This window comes from Silene latifolia, chromosome 9 (assembly GCF_048544455.1).
Source record: "Silene latifolia isolate original U9 population chromosome 9, ASM4854445v1, whole genome shotgun sequence".
Classification (NCBI taxonomy): domain Eukaryota; kingdom Viridiplantae; phylum Streptophyta; class Magnoliopsida; order Caryophyllales; family Caryophyllaceae; genus Silene; species Silene latifolia.
The window spans coordinates 160,730,650-160,751,122 of NC_133534.1; the positions used below are offsets into that span (position 1 = coordinate 160,730,650).

General features: G+C 40.1%; 1 protein-coding gene and 1 non-coding gene across 2 annotated transcripts; both read right to left on the minus strand.

Moving 5' to 3' along the window:
• Positions 1–1,751: 1,751 nt before the first annotated feature.
• LOC141601825 (uncharacterized) lies at positions 1,752–3,281 on the minus strand. Its single transcript, XM_074422131.1, has one exon. It carries the CDS (start codon positions 3,279–3,281, stop codon positions 1,752–1,754), a length of 1,530 nt encoding a protein of 509 aa, XP_074278232.1.
• A 7,188-nt stretch (positions 3,282–10,469) lies between these two features.
• Positions 10,470–10,576, minus strand: LOC141602942 (small nucleolar RNA R71). The gene has a single exon (XR_012524844.1). It is a non-coding gene; the product is annotated as a small nucleolar RNA R71 (small nucleolar RNA).
• Between the last annotated feature and the right edge of the window lie 9,897 nt (positions 10,577–20,473).

Here is a 20,473-nt window from a genome sequence, read left to right on the forward strand (position 1 = left end):
CCAAAAGCTATTTTATCTTGAGAGAAATGCATTTTTCAAATGAATCAGACAGATCTGAAATACTCCAGCAGTTTCAGAATATCAGGTCTGAATTCAAATGGCCATATCTCAGGATTTAGACGGTGAAAATTTTTGTTCCTTACATGGATAAAATCTTGAAGAAGTCTACTTTCCTATGGAGTTGGAATCGACAAGATTCAATTTGTGGATTTTTCACAATAAGCCTTCAAAGACTGTCACGATTGAATGCAATGCTGTTTCTGAAACTGACATGTCTGTGTTCAGACTTGAATAACTCAAAATCTACTGGGTATTTCTGGGTAATTCTTTTTGTCAAGAAAAGCTAACATCATTAGCTTTCGTTTGATGCATGTTGGGCATTTTTAACCTTCCTAATCTATGAGCTATGATTTTTCTAAGTCACTGCAGTTGTTCAAGACGAATGCTGAATGTTGGTTTCTGACCTGCTCTTAGTAAGAAAATCATATCTCAAGTTCTAGGCCACTTCAAGGGCTAATTCCTTCTGGGAATGGAAGCTAACATCCTTAGCTTTCATTCAAGCCATCACAAGCCATTTATTTCAACCTGTATCAAGAGATAAGAATTTTTGAAGACAAGGTTGAATCCTGAAATGTTATGTTTCTGAACCATCAAGAAAATGACCTGAGTTCTTAAGGCAATTGCTCAAATTATGTCTCCATATTATTTTTCCATCAATCCTAATATCCTAAGCTACAAGAAAGTCCAAGAAAGCAAACAGCAAAGAAGTCCAACACAAGCCTGAAGATACCAAAGTTGTTTTGCCATTTCAGGAAAGGGACATATATAATGTACCAAACATTATTGATAAAATGAATATCTAATCTTTTAAAAAGAAAAACAACTATTTTGGGTTATCAAACCATATTCCCTCATCATGATCTTCACGCAAATAAGTTTCATCACGTATTACTTGCACATTTTGATAGTTTGTAGAAATAGGAGAAGGTTCATCAAATTCGTCGTACTCTTCTTCATCAACAACACCATCCACCCCGAGAATGCGCCTTTTACCATAAAGGACAACTGAACGGTTATTTTCCAAAGGATCTTGAATAAAGAAAACTTGTTTCGCTTGAGATGCAAGTATAAAAGGATCATCAATATGTTCTTGAACATTGAAATCAACCAAAATAAATCCCATCTCGTCAACCTTGATGCCTTTCTCACAATCAGCCCATTTACATCGAAATAAGGGCACCGAAAAATCCACATAATCAAGCTCCCATATATCAAAAATTACCCCGTAATATGATCGTGTTATATCCACCAGTTGCTTACCCCTTCCAACATATTCTACAGATGATGCAACAACAGTAACTCCGCTATTCTGCATTGTACTTTTCTGATCTTGGCGACTTGTGTAAAAGCAGAACCCATTGATATCGTATCCTTCATAAGAAAATAAGGTAGTCTTTGGTCCATTTGCTAACCATCTCAAATTGTCACTTATCTCGTGTGTTTTCTTTGACAACTCCGTCATTACCTTTTCTTTAAACCACTCTGCAAAACATCGATTGTGTTCACTTATTAACCAAGCTTCATGTTTATTTGGATACTGTCTTTTCAATATGGCAATGTGATTCTCTAAATATGGATGAACCTCCGTCATGTGTTGCAAAACATACATATGTGCCTTGTCAAATAAAGCACGCTCAACGGTAATGACATTTCTTCCCAAAGTACCCTTCCCTTCAAGCCTTCCTTCATGCCTAGATGTAGGAAGTCCAAGAGGTTCCACAATATTCAAATAATCTTGGCAAAATCCAAGTGTCTCGAAGCAATCGTTGCTTCAATAATGCTTTGCCTTCGGGACGATATCGATTCTTCATTCGTCTCTTATAGGTTCCCATCTCTCGCTCCATCGCCCACATGCTTCTCTGAAATACCGGTCCACAAAGTTTTATCTCTCTCACTAGGTGAACAATTAAGTGAACCATAATGTCAAAGAAACTAATTGGAAAGTACATTTCAAGCTCACAAAGTACCACAACAACATCAGCTTGTAAATCATCCAAAGAATCTGGATCAATGTCTTTCGCGTTTATTGCACTAAAGAATTTACAAAGCTTTGTGATGACTTGTCTGACATGCTTAGGCAAAACAGATCGGATAGCTATAGGCAGCAGCTGGGTTAACAAAATATGGCAATCATGAGATTTCAATCCCACCAACTTCAAATCCTTCATAGAAACAAGGCTACTTATGTGGGAGGAATATCCATGCGGCACCTTCACTCCCTTTACAGATTCACACACCACCTTCTTCTCATTTTTGGACAATGTCGTGCAAGTTGGGGGTAAGTAGGTACGCTTCCCCTTCTGAATTGGATTTACCTCGGAACGACCCCTAGCAACCATGTCAAGTCTCGCTTTCACACCATCTTTAGTTTTATTAGGCATATTCAACAAAGTCCCAATAATACTATCAAATACGTTCTTTTCTACGTGCATGACGTCAATACAATGCCTAACCGACAAATGTTCCCAATAAGGTAGGTCCCAAAAGATGGACTTCTTTGTGTGATATACACCATTTGGTGGAGGTTTGTACGGTTTTCCAAAATCTGTACTGATGTTTCTAACCCGTGCGTGATACTCTTTTCCACTTAGAACTAAAGGGGCTGACCGGTGTTCAGTTTTACCATAGAATGCCTTCTTCCTCTTACGATATTGATGGTCCGGGTCAAGCCCTCGACGATGACACATGTACACATATTTCCCAGAGTGCTCCAACCATTCGGCCTCTGTGTCATCACCGCATACAGGACACCCCTTATCGGTCTTCAGCCTATAACCCGAGAGGTTACCATACGCAGGGAAGTCATTGATAGTGCAGTACAACATAGCACGCATTTGAAATTTTGAACCGCTAGCTGCATCAAACACCTCTACTCCAACATTCCACAACATTTTCAAATCCTCTACCAGTGGCTCTAGATACACGTCAATGTCATTACCTGGCTGTTTAGGACCTGATATTAACATGGTCAATAAAATGTATTTGCTCTTTGTAGTAAGCCAAGGAGGGAGATTGTAAATTATCAACATTACTGGCCAAGTACTATGTTGTGTACTTTGAGTTCCGAAGGGATTAATTCCGTCCGTGCAAAGCCCTAATCTTAAATTTCTAGGTTCACTACCAAATTCCGGGAAATCTCTATCAATTGTTCTCCACTGAGGAGCATCAGCGACGTGTCGTAACTTGCCATCTTTTTTCCTCCCTTTGTCATGCCATAACATATACTCTGCATCCTTCGGATTTGCAAACAAACGCTTAAACCATGGTATTATTGATAAATACCATAAGGTCTTGGCAGGCCCCCCCTTTTTTACGACCTTCTTTAAGCTTATACCTCGACTTCTTGCATCGTTGGCACTCATCTAAGTCGCTGTAGTCTTTACGGTACAAAATGCAGTCACTCGGGCACGCATGGATTTTTTGATAATTCGTAGTAAGGGGACACAACACTTTCTTACATCGATAAGTGTTAGTGGGAAGCTCATTACCTTTCGGCAACATATCGGACAAGAGTTTCAATAAAGCAGTAAAACTCTTATCGCTCCACCCGTTCCCAGCTTTTAAGGTGTACAACTTCAACACCGCTGATAGACGGGTAAATTTAGAGCAACCCGGAAATAACGGCTTCTTTGAATCACTAACAAGCATTTGAAAAATTTCCGGACAATCAACAAAATCTTTTTCAAGATCATCCATCATCTGATCGACATTATCACCCTCTATATGACAATCCTTATCATCACTCTGCTCATTAACCTCATTGTTATTATAACCCTCTCCAGTTACCTCAAAATCAACCATAATATTATCAACTTGTTTCTGAACATTTACGGCATTAGGACAATTAGGAATGTCATTCTCTTTCTCTCTGTGCCATATCCACACAGTATAATTTGGTTTAAATCCCTTTAATATCAAATGATCTCGCATTTCACTTCCAGAATTCACCTTCTTTCGATTCTTACATGTGCTACACGGGCAGATGAGTTGTTCATCATCCCCGTGTCGTCTTTGATGTTCAACAGCTTGAGTAATAAATTCATTGAGCCTTTTAAGATATTCAAAATCACGTTTTGCATACATCCAACTTCGATCCATGCTATAATTACAAGGCAGAGGAGAAGAGAAAAATGGTTGTAAAAAATTAGGGTTAGTAAAAGGCAGAGAGAATTAAAAAAAATGGCAGAGGAGAAGAGAATTTAAAAAAAATGGGAAAACAGAGCAGAAGAGAAAAAAGAAAAAGAAGAGAAAAACATAGAAGGAAAGATAATAAAATAGAGAAGGTGAGAAGCAGAGATGGAGATGGAAGAGAAGCAGAAGTTGAAGAGGAGTAACTTGCAGCAGAAAGTTGAAAGAAGTGAACGACTGATTGGGTTGTAAAAAATTAGGGTTAAAAGAGTGTTATTTTGTAATAAAATAAAACTTAATTAAAAAGGAGTTAGGGTCATGTGCTTGACATGTAATGCCCTAGCACCATTTTTCTGCTGGTTTGAAAGGTATTTTGTCAGCCTAAACCTGTTCAAGAATGCTTATGTTCAGGATCAATGGTTAGGTAAATCATCTACCTATACTATTCAGGAGGGGTATCAATGGTTGAGGCAAGCTAAACCCTCTGTTCAGTGGAGATTTTTCTGTTGGAATGCCCATACTATACCTAAACACTCATTCATATATTGGGCAGCTGCTCATCAGAAGCTTTTAACCCGTGACAGGATGGTGAGAATGGGATTTGGACAAGATGAGGTATGTTATTTATGTGGGATCAGCAATGAAAGGCATCAATACCTGTTTGCTGGATGTGCTGTTAGTAAACATTTACAACTAGTGCAAAACTATATAGGTAAAACTCCCCACATGCAAACAGCAACACACATTATACTTCTGAATAGCTCCCGACTGAAACAGGGAACATCAACTCTAGTTACTCATCTAATTCCTCTCGACTGGTTTGCCTGGTTAGACTTGAGTTTAGAACTACAATCGAATCATCAACAAAATCCTACAAATTCTAAATGAAGTACCAGTTGCAACCGTAAATCCACAACGTATATATTCCAGCATTCCTCCACATACAGTTAAGAACCCATCACGGAAAACACTCAAATTTCTTATTCAGCGAGGTTTCCAAACAATTATCCTAATAAACAACCAAGTCTGGAACAACTTGCCAACAAGATCCTAGCACCACCATTAAGACCGAGCTACTAGGTACATTAGTTATACGGTTGACACCGACTATAAACCCACCTTTTTTGGACACACTATCAGACCATCACCATATTACTCCTATCTTCCTGCCAACTATAAACCCACCTTTTTTGGTTTAAAATCTACCATTGTCAAACACAATATTTATTTAAAACAAAAAAAAGGCTAAGATGATGACTGAAATTTAATTTTGTGCCACTCAATCCGTCCCAGCCTCTGCTCATAGCAGTTCTTGAAGAGGTAAATTTGAGTTCTCTGAGAATTTACTAGTTCAATTATCACACGTTGCTCAGAATTGCAAAATTACTAGTAGACGTAGTACGCTTACACAGACTCTATTGCAGGAAAATGTGTTTCCGAATGCATTGATAGACGACAATTATACCATGAGTGACACTATCAGACCATCACCTTAGTATTATTTAGGTATGGGGTGAGTCTTACTGGCCAATGCTGCATCTGTAAGGCAGGAACAGAAACTACAGTTCATTTGTTTCAAGAATGCAATTATACTAAGCTGGTTATTCAGGGTGTGTACTCCAACTGCATAATACCTAATGGGAATGGTCTGATATGGTCTGATAACTAATGGGAATGGTCTGATATGGTCTGATAACTCATGTTAATAGGTTTATAAGGGGTCGTTTGAAGATTCTTATTGACAACCTCGATCAACACACTACAAGTCGGCACAAAATAATCCCCAAAAACGACTAATACTGAAACAAACAGGGGCAGCAAATACCCGACTTTAAACTCGATATTTTACCAACCTAAAACAAGTATTCCAATTATACTAATGGAGATGCTACTTTGTATAATTCAATAATTCATAATTTAATAACACAACAATACAATAACAATTAATTTGATGATAGTGATAATTTGGTAATGAAGATACTGTAAATTGCAATTAAATATGGTCAAAAGTACCTTTGAAGTTGTTGCGGATAAAGGGCGGTGGCTGCTTTGTATCGTTGCTTCTGCTGTGTAGACGGAAACACCGGTGAGGGGCGAGGTTTTCGATTGTCGGAGTTGAATTGTGAGGGGCGATGTTTTGGCGGTGAAATGAAGAAGACGAGAACCAGAGCTATGTTTTTGGCGGTTGATTGAATGAATAATAAAATGCTAAGGGTTTTTAGAGTTTTTCATTTTTTTTTTAATTTTTCTATTAAAGTCGGTTTTAATTAGAACCGACACAAAAACATATTATGGCGGTTTTTAGCCCAAAAATTATATCTTTGTATTAACTTTTAGCGTCATTCTTAACGGCGGTTGTTAATAGAACCGCCACTATTGACCTATGGTGGCGTTTCCAATTTAGAACCGCCATAAAAAACTTATATTATCACGACGGTTCTTACTTTAACCGCCATTATAGACCTCCAATATACAAAAATATTTCCGTCCCGCCAAATTATTGGGCTTTTTGCGTCGTTTCTATTAGAACCGCCACGATAACTGCGTCGTAATAGGGGTTTTTTCTACTAGTGTAGAGTATTAGGAGTTTTTCTAGACTAATGCATTAGCTCTCAAAAGGCCACCCCTATCATGGCAGTTTGATTCATGTAATATGCGAGTTTTATCCATGTCATCTGTTAAATAGACTTTCTATTTTAGGTATCTCCTGGTTGACCATCCGTTTAGAATAGGCCCTAGTAGATGCTTTTTCTTCTTAAGACTTTGCTTGTTAGAATACTTGTAAAACACCCTAGGATGTGTCATGCTAGTATCCTTTGACCCATGGATTAAGGCCTAGTCAAGAGTACCTTGTGATGTGATAACTCCTTGGCTACCGTTTATTCCAAGGTGACCCTTGAAACCATGCAACCATCATTCATCCATGTTCTACCATATTTTTGTCAACAAAAGGGAATGGGCACAAAAAAAGAAATCAATTTGAGTTCAATGAAATGAAAAGTGAAAGAAATTTTGAAAAAATGCATCAAAAGAAAAAAAGGAGCAAAAATAGAACTCCTAAGCTTCAAATACAAGGCACCCTCGTTACGAATTGGGGTGACTTTGAATATGTTCAAAAAGAAATGCAAAAAAGTTGTCAAGTATTGAAATGCCAAAAATCAAAAAGAAATGGCAAAGAAAGTGTTCTCAAATGTCAAATGCCACAAGAAATTGGGGGGAAAAACAAAAACAAAAGCAAACTCCGAAAGAGAAACTCAAATACTATTGGTCCCTTTTATCCACCGTATCCATTTTTGTGCATGGTAGAGAGGGGACGACCCTTCTTCTTGTCTAGGCAAGAGGGGGAATTCCGCGATCCTCCAGTGTTTCTAACACCATAGGGAGTCTACTCTTGACAAAAGCATTTAACGATTGAGGACAAAGGTACCCTAGCTTGACACATTTTGGAGGTGATTAATTGGTATCCTTCTAAGCTTAGTAGTTTGAACAAATTGCATCTATGAAGGATTGTGTACCCTTGAATTGCTTCCCTTGTAGATAATTTCCGCCACTTAGATGAGGAAAGTGGCTATTCTTTTTGTAGATGCATCCATTATGTGTTTTTGTGTGCTTAATGTTTGGATGTGTCGCCATTTTGGCAAGACCCACCTTGCCTTGCAAGAAGGCATCCTACCTCATGGTTGTCTTGTTGTGAGTTGAAGGGGCGGAGTGAGACCCGCTAATTGTCTCATATCGGCTATATTATTAGGATAAGTTAGTATTGGTCCTAGTCTTTGTCACCTCTTTACTCGGGACGAGCAAAGGTTCGGTTTGGGGATATTTGATGTGACCATAATTGGCGCATATTTAGCCCCCGAATTAGCCTTGTTTCCATGCTTTTTAGTGCTTATTTGGGTCATTTCTTATCTTTAGTTCTTTGTTTTGCATATTCTTTGAGATTTTGATCCCTTGGTAGGAATGGAGTAAGAATCTTGCATTTTCATGGCAAAACAAGACTAAATTGATCGAATTCAATGACCAAGCATCAAGGAGAGACAAGATTAGAAGGCCTTTGTACATATCATAGTAGAAGAGCAATGTTGAGGAAAGATCCTTGAGTCCCCAAGGAAATCCCCAAGGAATTTATGAAGAAAAGGGAAGAAAAGAAGAAGTTACTATGCTGACTGACAATCCGAGCGGATTGCCAGCAATCCGTCCGTGCTGCCCAATCCGAGCGTCCCGTGCCAGAATCCGCTCGGATTCACCCTCAACAATCCGTCCGGATTCCCCAGAATCCGCTCGGATTCCATCGCCCAAATCCGGCCGTCCCGACCTTATTCCGCCGGATTTCTTCACAAAGACGGATTGTCTTCTTCAAGCTACGAAAAGAGAAGCCCTTCTCTCAGAAAATACCGGGTCCTCCTTGCTCAACTTAAAAAGTGTAATTACTAGTTTAGCCCTTAGTTAACCCTAATGCATCCTCCCTAATTTTCACTATAAATACCCCATTAGGCTAATTAGAGGAGCATGTTCTTCTTATCAATAATTAGTGTAGTTAATATGAATCAAACCTCTCTTCAATATTGTAATCAAGTATTAATCAAGTTTTAATCCAAGTTTTAGTTCTTTAATCTCTCTCTTGTTCATCCTTTATTTTGGGTAATTGAAGATTATTTGGGTTATTATTGGGAGATTGACAACCTCTCAATCTAGCATTCAAGTACTTCTATTATTCTTGCTTTATTATTGGAATCATTAGTAGGTATAATCTCTTAATCCCTTTTTAATTATTGTTAATTGCTTTCATTTATTCATCATGTTTCATATTGTTGGTATGATTGACAACCTTGCTAGCATGATAAACATGATAATGAGTGAGTAGTCTCTTAGCTAGGGTTAATGGGTGATTAGGGAAACCAACATGGGGAATGATTCATGCTTAAATTAATATGCTTTCATGTTTTATTTGCTTGCTTGTTTTGATCTCAACTCATGCACATGTTATATTTGATGAAATGCTAAGCCTATGAATCCTTGCATTTACTATCATCTCCTATCTTTTCAATGAGACTTGTAAGACATAACCCAACTCGAGTCTCATTAGACCATGCATGTTGTTGAGTAGGGAAGATTAAGTCGACTTGTAGGTGTTGTACAATCTAATCGATTCGGCTCCGGGACCCAAACTTTCCTAGGATTGTAAGATATAACCCAACTCAATCCATCACAACAATAATTGCTTGCTTATAATTTGAGAACATGTTTGTATGATCATATCCCATGATTCCCCTATGATCCCATGACACCCTAGTGCCTTTAATCAATTGTTTACACCCCTTTTTATTCATCTTGCTTGTTTATTTTCATTGTTACTCTAGTTTAGTAACCTTCTACATCAACCCAATTTGTGACACCCCTTAGACACCACTAGTTACAATAGAAATCTCATTTCAACTCCCGTCCCTTGGGATCCGACCTTTACTTGCCTCTTTACTAATTGTAGAGTTGCTTGTTAAGCTATAAATTGTGTTTTGATTCGACCGTGACCAACGACCACATCTTAATTTGTGAACACCTAGCGGGATCGCATCAAAAATGGCGCCGTTGCCGGGGACGGTGTTTGTTTGATTTAGATTTCTTTTTATTGTTATTAGTTGTGTCTTTCTTCACCTTGAGGAAGTAAAACTCCTCAAGGTTTGTTCTAATTTTTTTTTAGTTGTTTGATATTTTGCATGTCTAGAAGGTTACAAAGTGAATTGTTACCTTTTGACCGTGAAATCGAAAGAACCTTGACGAACAATAGGAGACTTGTTAGGAGGAATTTGAGAGGTGTTGGTGAAGTTGTTCAACCCACTAGTGAGTTTGTCAATCCTTTCGCAATAGAAGGAGAAGAAAACCCATTACACAATACCCCACAAAATTCCCCTACAATGGCAAAATTCTCGTCACACTCCGTACCCACCGAGGAGAATCTACCAAATGGTAATCCTACACCGCAACATCTCACCGAAAACTTTATTGCCAAGTCCGCCTTCATCCAACTAGTTGAGAGGAGCCAATTTGGGGGGATGCCTAGTGAGGATCCTCATTCTCATATGGAAACCTTTTGCGATTATTGTGATGCTATCTCTCAAACGGGCGTGACTCAAGACCAAATTAGATGGGTCTTATTTCCTTTTTCCTTAATCGGCACCGCAAAGCAATGGTTGAAGGGCCTTGATAAGGCCACCCTTGGAATAGATTCTTGGAAGAAGTTGGCTCTAGCTTTCTACAAAAAATTCTACCCACCGGAAAAGACCAACATGCTAAGAGCTCAAATTACGGGTTTTAAGCAAAGGGATGAAGAGTCTTTGTATGAAGCTTGGGAGCGGTTCAAGGGAATTTGTCGCTCATGTCCTCACCATGGACTTAGCGAATGGTTTTTGGTACAACAATTTTGGAATGGTTTATATGAAGATTCTAGGAACATTCTCAATATGGGATCGAATGGGATGTTCACCGAGGTTGATGACAACCAAACTTGGAGCAAAATTGAAGAAATGGCAATCCACAATTCACAATATAGTAGGCCTCGCAAGGCTACTAGAGGAGGAAAGTATGAAGTGGACGCCGTTACTCAATTAGGTGCCCAACTAAGCTCCCATATCGATACAATCAACTTGAAGTTTGAACAAGCTATGGCTAGACTTGAGGAAAACTCAAAATCATCGAAGCATCATGTCAATGCCATGACGGCATCCTCATCAATCCCAAGCGGGATATGTGAGAATTGTGGAACTTTGGGTCATGACTCAAGTGAGTGTAGGGGAACAACCGAACAAGTGAATGCTTTCCAAGCATATAAAAGTGGTACCCCTTATTCCAATTTTTACAATGAGAACACCAAGTTCCATCCAAATCTCTCATACAAAAGCCAAAATGTTCAAAACCCTCAAACAACATACACTCCACCACCCATGAGAAACCAAAATCAAAGACCCTTTTACAATCAAAACCAAGGTTACCAAAATCAAAATCCATACAATCACCAAAATGACCAAGGTTTTGATGTCCAAAGAGCGGTCCTCCAAATGCAAAAGAATCAACAAGAATTTTTCACCCAAATGCAAAAAGATAGCCAAGCAAAAGAAACCACCATCAACAACATTCTAGCTCACACCAAGATGTTGGAAACACAATTGACTCAACTAGCATCTTCAAGCTCACAAAGACAAAAGGGGCAATTACCACCTCAAAGTAATCCCCCTAGACATGAAACGGTTAGTGCCATTCACTTGAGAAGTGGTACAAGGTATGAAGCACCGAAGAAGCAAGTTGAGGATGAAGTTGTGGAAGCTAGTGAAAAGGAAGAAATTGTGCAAAACTCCAAAGATGGAGAATCATCAAAAGAAGAAAGTTCAAAGAAAAATGAAGACAAGGCCAAAGAGAAGGAGCCCATTGTGATTAGACTTCCTTTTCCAAGTCGTCAAGCCAAGCCCAAATTTGATGATCAACTTGGAAAGTTCATGGAAATTGTGAAGAATTTAGAAGTCTCAATTCCTTTCACGGAATTAATCAATCACGTTCCGGCCTATGCAAAGTACATGAAAGATATCCTCACAAAGAAGAAGTCGATCCGGAAACTTGAGACTATCGCCTTCACTAAGGTGAGTAGTGCAATACTTCAAGGGAGTTCACCTCCAAAGTTAAAGGATCCGGGAAGCTTCTCAATACCGTGTACCATTGGCGACACGACGATCAACAAAGCCTTATGTGATCTAGGGGCTAGTGTGAGTGTCATGCCGTACTCGGTAAGTAAAAGGTTAGGGATGGGAGAGCTTAAATGCACCAACATCACACTCCAAATGGCCGATAGATCGACGAAGACACCGTTAGGGATATGGGAAGATGTCCCCGTGCGAATTGGGAAGTTTTTTCATACCGGTGGACTTTGTCATTGTTGATATGGAGGAAGATTCCAACATTCCAATCATCCTAGGAAGACCTTTCCTACACACCGCCGGTGCGGTGATTGATGTGAAACATGGAGAGCTCACTCTAGAAGTAGGAGATGAAAGCATAACTTTTAATCTTGACAAGACTATGAGAGCTCCTCGTTTGCATGAGCCATGTTTCATGATTGATCACTATAGCCGAAAAGATGAAAGGAAGAAATCGGAACTCCAATGGAGGAAGAAAATTGAAGATGCTCCATTCAAAGAGCAAGTAAATTGTGACAAGGAGAGCTTGCAAAGCTCATCAAAATCAACCAAGGAAGAAGAGGATGGCCTCATTGGCCAAGGGAAGAAATTGGGAGAGTTGTCTCCATCTAAGCAAGATATTTTCAATGATCAACTCAATGAAGTTTGTGGTCTTTGGGACGACGAATTTTGTAGATACCCGTATCCGTCGATATTGGAATTTATAGAGAACCCGACAAACACCCGATGATGATAGGACACATGTATTCTTTAGTTGTCATTGTCATTATTTGGAGCTCGTTTTACGAGGTAGAATGGGCGTCGTCGATGAAGTATTTTATTAATTTAAATGATATTTAAATTAATGTTTTTTAAGTGAATTCATTTTACTAATTTAAATGATATTTAAATTAAAGCTTTTTTAGAATTTATTTTCTCAAGTTTATTTTATTGAAAATAAAATAAATATTTGATTTGAAAAATCATTTTATGAATATATTTGATTTGAAAAGTCATTTATTTTAATGGGTTAATTGATTTGAAAAATCGATTTTAAAAGCGAAGAAAACTCGTTTCAACCGTGTGTTTTTGAGCTCGATTTTAGCTCGGTTTTTGAGCCCGTTTCTTTTGCGAATTGGCACGAATCTCGAGTACACTAACCCACCTAAGCCAATACCCATCCACCCTTGTTCGAACCCCCCAACCACGGCCCAAATCCTCGTCCCAAACCCCTCACAAGCAGCCCGCATCAATGCAGCCCCCCCTGTTTTTGCGAGCCAATTCCCGAGCCCAAACCCGCTCCATACATCCAACCATCACCCATAAGCTTTAAACCTCAGAAACAAACCCTAAACATCCTCCAAAAACCCTAAACAAAACCGACACACAAACTGAAACTGTTTGTGTGTCCTCTTCGAAAACCCTTTCGTTCCTCCATCAAACCTCCATAAAAATTCGAGTTTCTGGTTCCTAATTAACCACATAACATCCATCTACACATTAGATAAAGATTTACGAGCCAAATTGCCCTTGAGAGTACACGAAATCCCTCGAAAAACAGAGTGAAATAACACTCTGTTTTCGCGGTTTCTTCTTGTCTGTCCAGTTCTGTTTGTGCTCGTTTTTCGTGCCCAATAACCCAAAACGAGCAGGGGTTGCTTTAAGATTCCTGTTCTCCTCTCTTTCTAGTTTCCAAAACATCTTTTAGATCGAATTTTCGTCGTGAAACGAGGGAGATATCACTGTTTTAAAATCGCTGTCCAGAAACTTTCCAAAACGCGTGTTTGCTTTATTCTTCGTCGACGACGGCCTCTCGAGATAAAATCTACCATCGATTACGACCCAAGACGGTGTCAACGATACATGTAGGTTGAGGGTGCATCAAATCCCCTTCTCTTTCCTCTTTTTATTTCGTTTTCTTATGCCTTTTTTTAGTTTGTTTTTTGGTTTGTTTCCGTTTTGTTTATCGATTGTTTTTAAATTAACTATGAAACTAGTTAGTCCGAGTATGAGTTAAAGTATCACCATGAACACCCGCGTTGACTTGAGATGGGAAAAGAAACCGCTCCTTCTGTCGGTCGTACACCCCCGTCTCATTTACATATCCTCGTGTTCAAGGTAGGGCATAAATAAAACAATTGTCTAACTTCGTTCTTCGCTTTCGACCCCCTTTTGTTTCGGCCAAATCGACATACCCTAGGACCCGTTGTATGTTAGTTTAACCTCTGATTGTTAACCTACGACATATTTAGATATCATTAATTTAATTTAATAATCTAATTAGACACGATAGGTGGCTTCGACGTAAGTTATAAAATCAATCGACGATTCTGTAAATAATTGAATGCATCTCTCTCTTTCACCTAATTTCTCGCTAGTATAAGAGTGCGTGATTAGCACCTTCTTATTGACACTCGATGAGTTAAATTAATTAGCGAATTTGACCTAATTAGACCCTTTAGGCCGTGTAGAATGCACCCTCATGCGACAATCAATCAACATCGTTTTTAACTCGCTTTCTAACTTGTTTCCTATCCCTTTTCGCAATCATTCGATCTAACCAATGAATCTAACTTAGGAACTAGGTTGACTTTGTCTTAGCCGTTGGTTGGGCCGTGAGTTGGCCGTGTGTCTTGCCTTTCTCGTTTCGTTTTCCGTTCCTTGTTTATCCTTTGTTCTTTGTTGTTTTGTAGCTTGTAATTTACAGTTTGTTTATCGAGTTGTAATCTTTCAAGTTTGTTTTACTTTTATCGAGTCAAAACCTTTTCTAAAAACCTTGGTCTCGTTTGGTTAGACGGTTGTTCCCAATGCTTGTAGGAGCGTAGTAAACCGCGTGTTGTCTAAAGCAACATGGCCCGGTTTATGCTAATGCATGCTTTGGTGCGTAGCCCTATGTCTAATTCGATGGGATTAAGTGAAAGCACACATTACGAGGAGTGACCCAAGGCCGTGTGTCATGTGAGCCGTGGGCCACCCCTCATGTGCACGGTTTTCTAGGCCAAACGGCCGTGTGTATTGTCGCGTATTGTTTTGTATGTAGCAATTGTATTTAGATCGAGTTGTATCTTTAATTTACTGTTGTGTCGGCATGAAATGCCTGGTTTGTAATAGGTAGATCCCAACGGCTCCCCCATTCCCCATCAAGCCTTGTTTGTTTCGTTATATGTTGCTAGATTAATCAACCCACATGCTAAATTACAACTTTGACAAAGTTAGTTTAGTTGCATCTAAAACGACATAGAGATTGTTGTCACATGATAGGGTTAAAACAACGTTTGCATTACATACATCGCAAGAGCTATGACCTTGTTTGAAATCCGACACTTGACTTAGTAGAGGCCGTTATCGACGGGCGGGGTTGGGTGTCCTTATGGGCTTCCCAACACGTACCCTCACCCCTTACTCAAGATCTATGGTTTGTGGATCCGTCTAAATACCATTGGATTACGAGAGTCATTCAAATCGAGTGATATAGGGTACAAGTCTTTATCTTTAATCACTCGTAGTCGATTGGCTTTATGCTTTTCGATGAAAGGTGTAAAGTTGACTTGAACGGTTCCAAGTTCCCAAAAACTTGGTGGCGACTCTAATTTGTCTTAATTCGATTCGAAAGAACCTCGAGTCGATTATGCGGGTGTGGATCCCTCGGACGCAGTTCCCGAGGGCCTTGTCCACGATTTGGCGACTCATTTGGGGAAAAGAGGACTAGTTACACTGTGTTTCTAGGGTCTTTTCCTCCGAGGTGAAACTTGAAAAGAAAGTGTTGGAAAGTAAAACATTACTCATAGTGCTACGATTCATGCATAAACCCTTAAGGACTTGCCCGGGCCGTCCCAGCGTTTCTTCGTGATGCGTGGGGGGCGACGTCCCACTATGCCAGGAAGCTGCACATTGCTCGCTTCCACTTCGCATCGCGTGGTTCTTGGGAGTGGGGACGATCTTCTAGGTACTTTACCTTAAGACACCTTGCTCTATAAGACCGCAAAAGGATGGAGGGCATAGACCTTCTTGTAGAAGACTTGCCGAGACTTAGAGATGTCTAGGAACATACATCCTTATAACATGAGAATGACAATGTGCAATATGTTTTCCCGAGTCTTTATTTTCGAAAATTCCCATGTCCTTTTCAAAACCGAACTTTTGAACAACTTATTTTCGAAATAGCATGGTTTTAAAAACGCGAACGCCGCCCAAATAGGACTAGAAATTTCGGCCCAAAATAAGCTTTTATAGCCGGATGCTTTGCCCATTTCAAATCTCATTTTCAAATCAATCCTTCATTTTTCAAAATCAATCCAAAATGTTTCTCGAACCTCAACCAAGCATGAAATGCGTCGAGTCGTGTCCGGGTCATGGCCGTGTTAGGCCGGGTGTGTTTCGTTCTAAGAGTCTAGAACACGACCTTGTTGGGTCACCCAAGCTCACCTCTTGGGCCTTGAGTCATGTTGGTCGACCTTTTGGTCTAGGATAGTCCACAAAAAACGTCCAAGCTAGGCCCTTTAGGACGTTTCACTCGAACCCATGGGCTATGTTAGCCCAATCACGGGTTTAGTCACACCAAGTCCAGTTTAGAATCGAGTTATGACAGTTTGAGTCATGTCGTTTTGTCGAGTCTAAAGTGAACCGAGGTCTAGATCCAACCGTGAGTCGAACCTTTGTTTAGTCAATCTCAAGTCGAGTCTTTGTTTGAGTCAAGTTGGGGTCGTGTCCTTAAGTGTGCAGGGGCTCTTACTTTAAATATTGACTCGATCACGGGGTTTTCTTGTAGAAAGGCCGCCGAAAAACCCGACGTCAAGCAATGGAAGATGTCAACAAGCTCACCGAGGCCGTAAACCTCATGATGACCCGAATGGATGCAATCGAATCTAAGCTGAGTGAAGATTCACCTCCATATACCCCACCTCTGACTGATCTGGAGAAACGGTTCAAGTTCATCGAAGACCGTTTGAAACTCTCCCAGGGGAAGAACATTCACTATGAGAACGCTAGGGCCTATGCCCCAGTTCAGGATAAGTTGCCCACAAACATGGTACTCACTGATATCCCAAAGTTTAAGGGCACAGAAGATCCAGTCCACCGTGTTAAGGCCTATAAGGGGTACTTAGCACTGAAGGGAGTACCTGCTGACATGCTCTCTGAAATTTTCGCTCAACCTCTGGATGAACACCCGAAGGCGTGGTTCTACAATCTGGACCTTAAGAACTTCCCCACTTTCGAAGATATTACGGTGGAATTCTGCAAGCACTATGCTGACAATGTCGAGATTCAAACCAATATAAGAACATTGGAGGTGATGACACAGAAAGAAAAAGAAGGCTTTACTGAATTCCTTGCAAGATGGCGCGCTGAAAGCGTGAAACTAGCCAAGAAGCCTGACGAAGTTGAAATGGTAGATAAGTTCGTGAAGAATTTACGACCTGTTTACCGTAATGCTCTGAAATACCAGAATTTTGGTTCTTTCAAAGAATTGATAAGGATCGGGATAAAGGTAGAGGACGATGTCCGAATTCTTTGTCAAGCCGAGAAGCCAAAGGGATACCAAGGGGCTTCGTCATCTAAAGCAAAAGCACCCGCAGCGTCCCATATTGATGAAGCCATCAATCTCTTAGAAGGGCAATCGAAGAAGTCGCAACGCCAAACACCTAGGGCATTCACCGATATCGGATGCACTTATACATACGCTCTCCAAAGGCTCATAGCCCAAGGAAAGCTGAAGCCTATTGGTCCAACTCCGGACCCTCCCGCTGATCAACAAGGTAAATGGTATAAACCAAATGCCTACTGTGCCTTTCATCAAGGGAAAGGCCATGATACGGAAAGGTGCTATCGACTGAAGCACGAAATTCAAGACATGATTGAGAACGGAACGCTCCCGATCCCAGCTGTTAAACCCAATAACATCACCAATCCATTTGGCGATCACGCCAACTTTGTTTCTGTCGAAGACAATGTCGATTACTCCCATCTTATCCGCCCATGTCACTTGAAAGGGGTGTTTATCGGGAAGATATTTGTGGATTGCTTTGAATTCTTGCCAAACCCGAAGAATGAAATTCAAGTCGGGAGTCTCGCTCTAGAATGTACTCCTCTCATTAACGAAGTTAATAAAAGACAATTCGATTCACTAACCTTCATCACTGGCGTAGATCCTCAGAGGACTACCTCGGGATGGAGGCAGACCATCAAAGGGATCAAGGACAAGAGCCGAGCATCTAAGCGGACAGCTGAACAAGAGAAAGCTCAAGACCAGATTTGAAAATTATGAGTCGGGATCTGTTTTCTTTTCTTAGTCGAGTCGAGTCTAGGACTTTCTTTTCTTGAAGTTTGAGTCGTTTGTTCCGCGATGTCCTAGGGTGTGTCCTAGGAATCGTTTCTTCGAGTCCGTTAAGCATTTCTCATTCCAATAAAAAAGTTGCAGTTTCGTTTCCAAATATGTCTTGTTTCTAATCCTCAATCATTCCGAAACATGATAAAATGCACAACACACTTAAAGGAATCCCTGGGGTAGAAATATGTCCTGTTTCAAAATGTAAGGTACACTAGGATCCCGTTTCTGTTTCCTTTACCTGTTCCATGTCTGGCGGTAGAAAACCTCCATCTGAACCAATGTTTATGACAAGCCTTTAGATGATTCTATGACGAACCCGGACTAGCTCCTTGTTTTCCATATCGATGACGGAAGGCAAGCCTTTTTCCCACAGAATCATCCCCTCACGAAGAGAGAAGAAACCAACCCGTTCTAACAAGGAATTGTTAGTTCTAACCCAATTTAGTTGGCGAAGCCCAGTTTTCAAGGTGTATCCATTTATGACTAAGAGAATGAATAGAAGATCATTTTCAAAGAGAGAAAAAAGATGAAAAAGAATGAAAAATGAGAAAAAGAGAAAAATGGAAAAATGAAAAAAAAAAAAAAAAATTGGAAAAAAGAAGAAAGAAAAAGAAAAAAGAAAAAAAAGATGTTGATGTCATTGCAGAACGCTTTTGGTTGAATGTCGAAGTTACGGAAGCCAGAAGTCAAGTCAAGTACCCATAGTTGAAGTTCATTGGGCGAAGCCCAAAAACTTAAGTAGTAACCTCTTTACCCTCTAAGTCCTTCCCGAGACGATTCTGAAAAGGGATAGTCGGGAATTTTGAGAATCATTCCGCTTGTGTTGTTACACCCAACCTTTAGGGTCCAGACATGGAAATTTGAACCCACATCATTTTTCAACCCATTTGTACTCGGGTTTCATCAAACCTGAGACACCATTTCCAACCACGTTATAAGCCATAGCCCTTGGCCTTAACACCACAAAACGAACCTTCAGAATGATGGTTTACCTTGCGAACCTATTTTCACCAAGCTCCACATCCCAAAGATCCAAGCCTTTTACACCTAACCCCAGACACGGGATTTAACGGTACTTTACAGGCTAGAATGGGATATGACATGATACCTTAGGTGAAACCTTCGAGTGTGTACACACAATCAAAATGCCAATTTAATGCACCTTGATCGAACTACGTCGGATTTGATTTCGCTCCACGCGAATACGTAGGCGATCCTTCGAAATAAGGGATTCAATCCACTCATCAACCAAGTTGTCATCTTGTCGGTTTCTTACGGGTCTTAACCAAGTCCAAATGAAGCCACCTTTGTTTGAGTCGGTCTTAGCACTCGATGTAGGCTAGGATAAGGATATAGGTTCAGATGAGTAGTGTCAAGTCTCGGAATGAGCTTTATTTAACGATGTAGGCAAAGATGTTGAGTCACATAGATGTGGGTTTGTGTTGGGAACAGAAAATATGAAAAACCCGCTGAAAAGAAAGAAGGCGTGGAAGAAAAATAGTAAAAGCCCGCTGAAAAGAAAGAAGTCGGTGGCAAGAAATGATGAAACTCGCTGAAAAGAAAGGAGGCGAGGAGAAGAGTGGCAGAATGTTCCCAACAAGAGTGATGTGTGATGTCTAAGTACTCTCATAAAATCAGTCTGTGTTTAGTGTCTAGGCGAAGCTAACGTTGTTGCTCCGTGAGTTTAATCCACCTTGTCAATGCCAAGTGATCTTGATTCCCATGTGCCCTTGGGAGCACGCCCATGCCATACGATATCCATGTCTCAAGTTCGACGACCTTGTGATTCCCATTTGCCATCTTTTGGCGCCGGAATGGCCAATTTACATTTCTACCCCTAACAAGTCAATAATTGAATTAAAACCCGTGCACACTTACGGTTTTATTTTCCTTTTTTGTTTTACGGTAGCGGGCTACGCCCACGTTGTTTACGGGTCATACAGAGTGTCTGAGTCGTATTTCTTGCTCACCCGTCAAGGTTCGATTTCAAAATGCCAAAGATTTCAGAATTCCGAAATTTCAAAAACTTTTTGCATCAAACTTTGGGTCGACGACCCAACATCCAAGGGATTCATTTCAACTTCAAAATTTGGGTCGATAGCCCAATTATTCAAAATTTTCAACATGTTCAAATTTTGGGTCGATGACCCAGTCTTTCAAACTCAAATTTCGGGTCGATGGCCCAACATTCCAAGTGATGTCAAATTCAAAATTCGGGTCGATGGCCCAATTACTCAAAATTTTCAAATTCTATTTTCGGGGTCGATGACCCAATCTTTCAAATGATCTAATTTTAGGA

Coding starts and splice junctions, on each gene's coding strand:
- LOC141601825 (XM_074422131.1), bottom strand. CDS start 3,281: ATGTTATGGCATGACAAAGGGAGGAAAAAAGATGGCAAGTTACGACAC.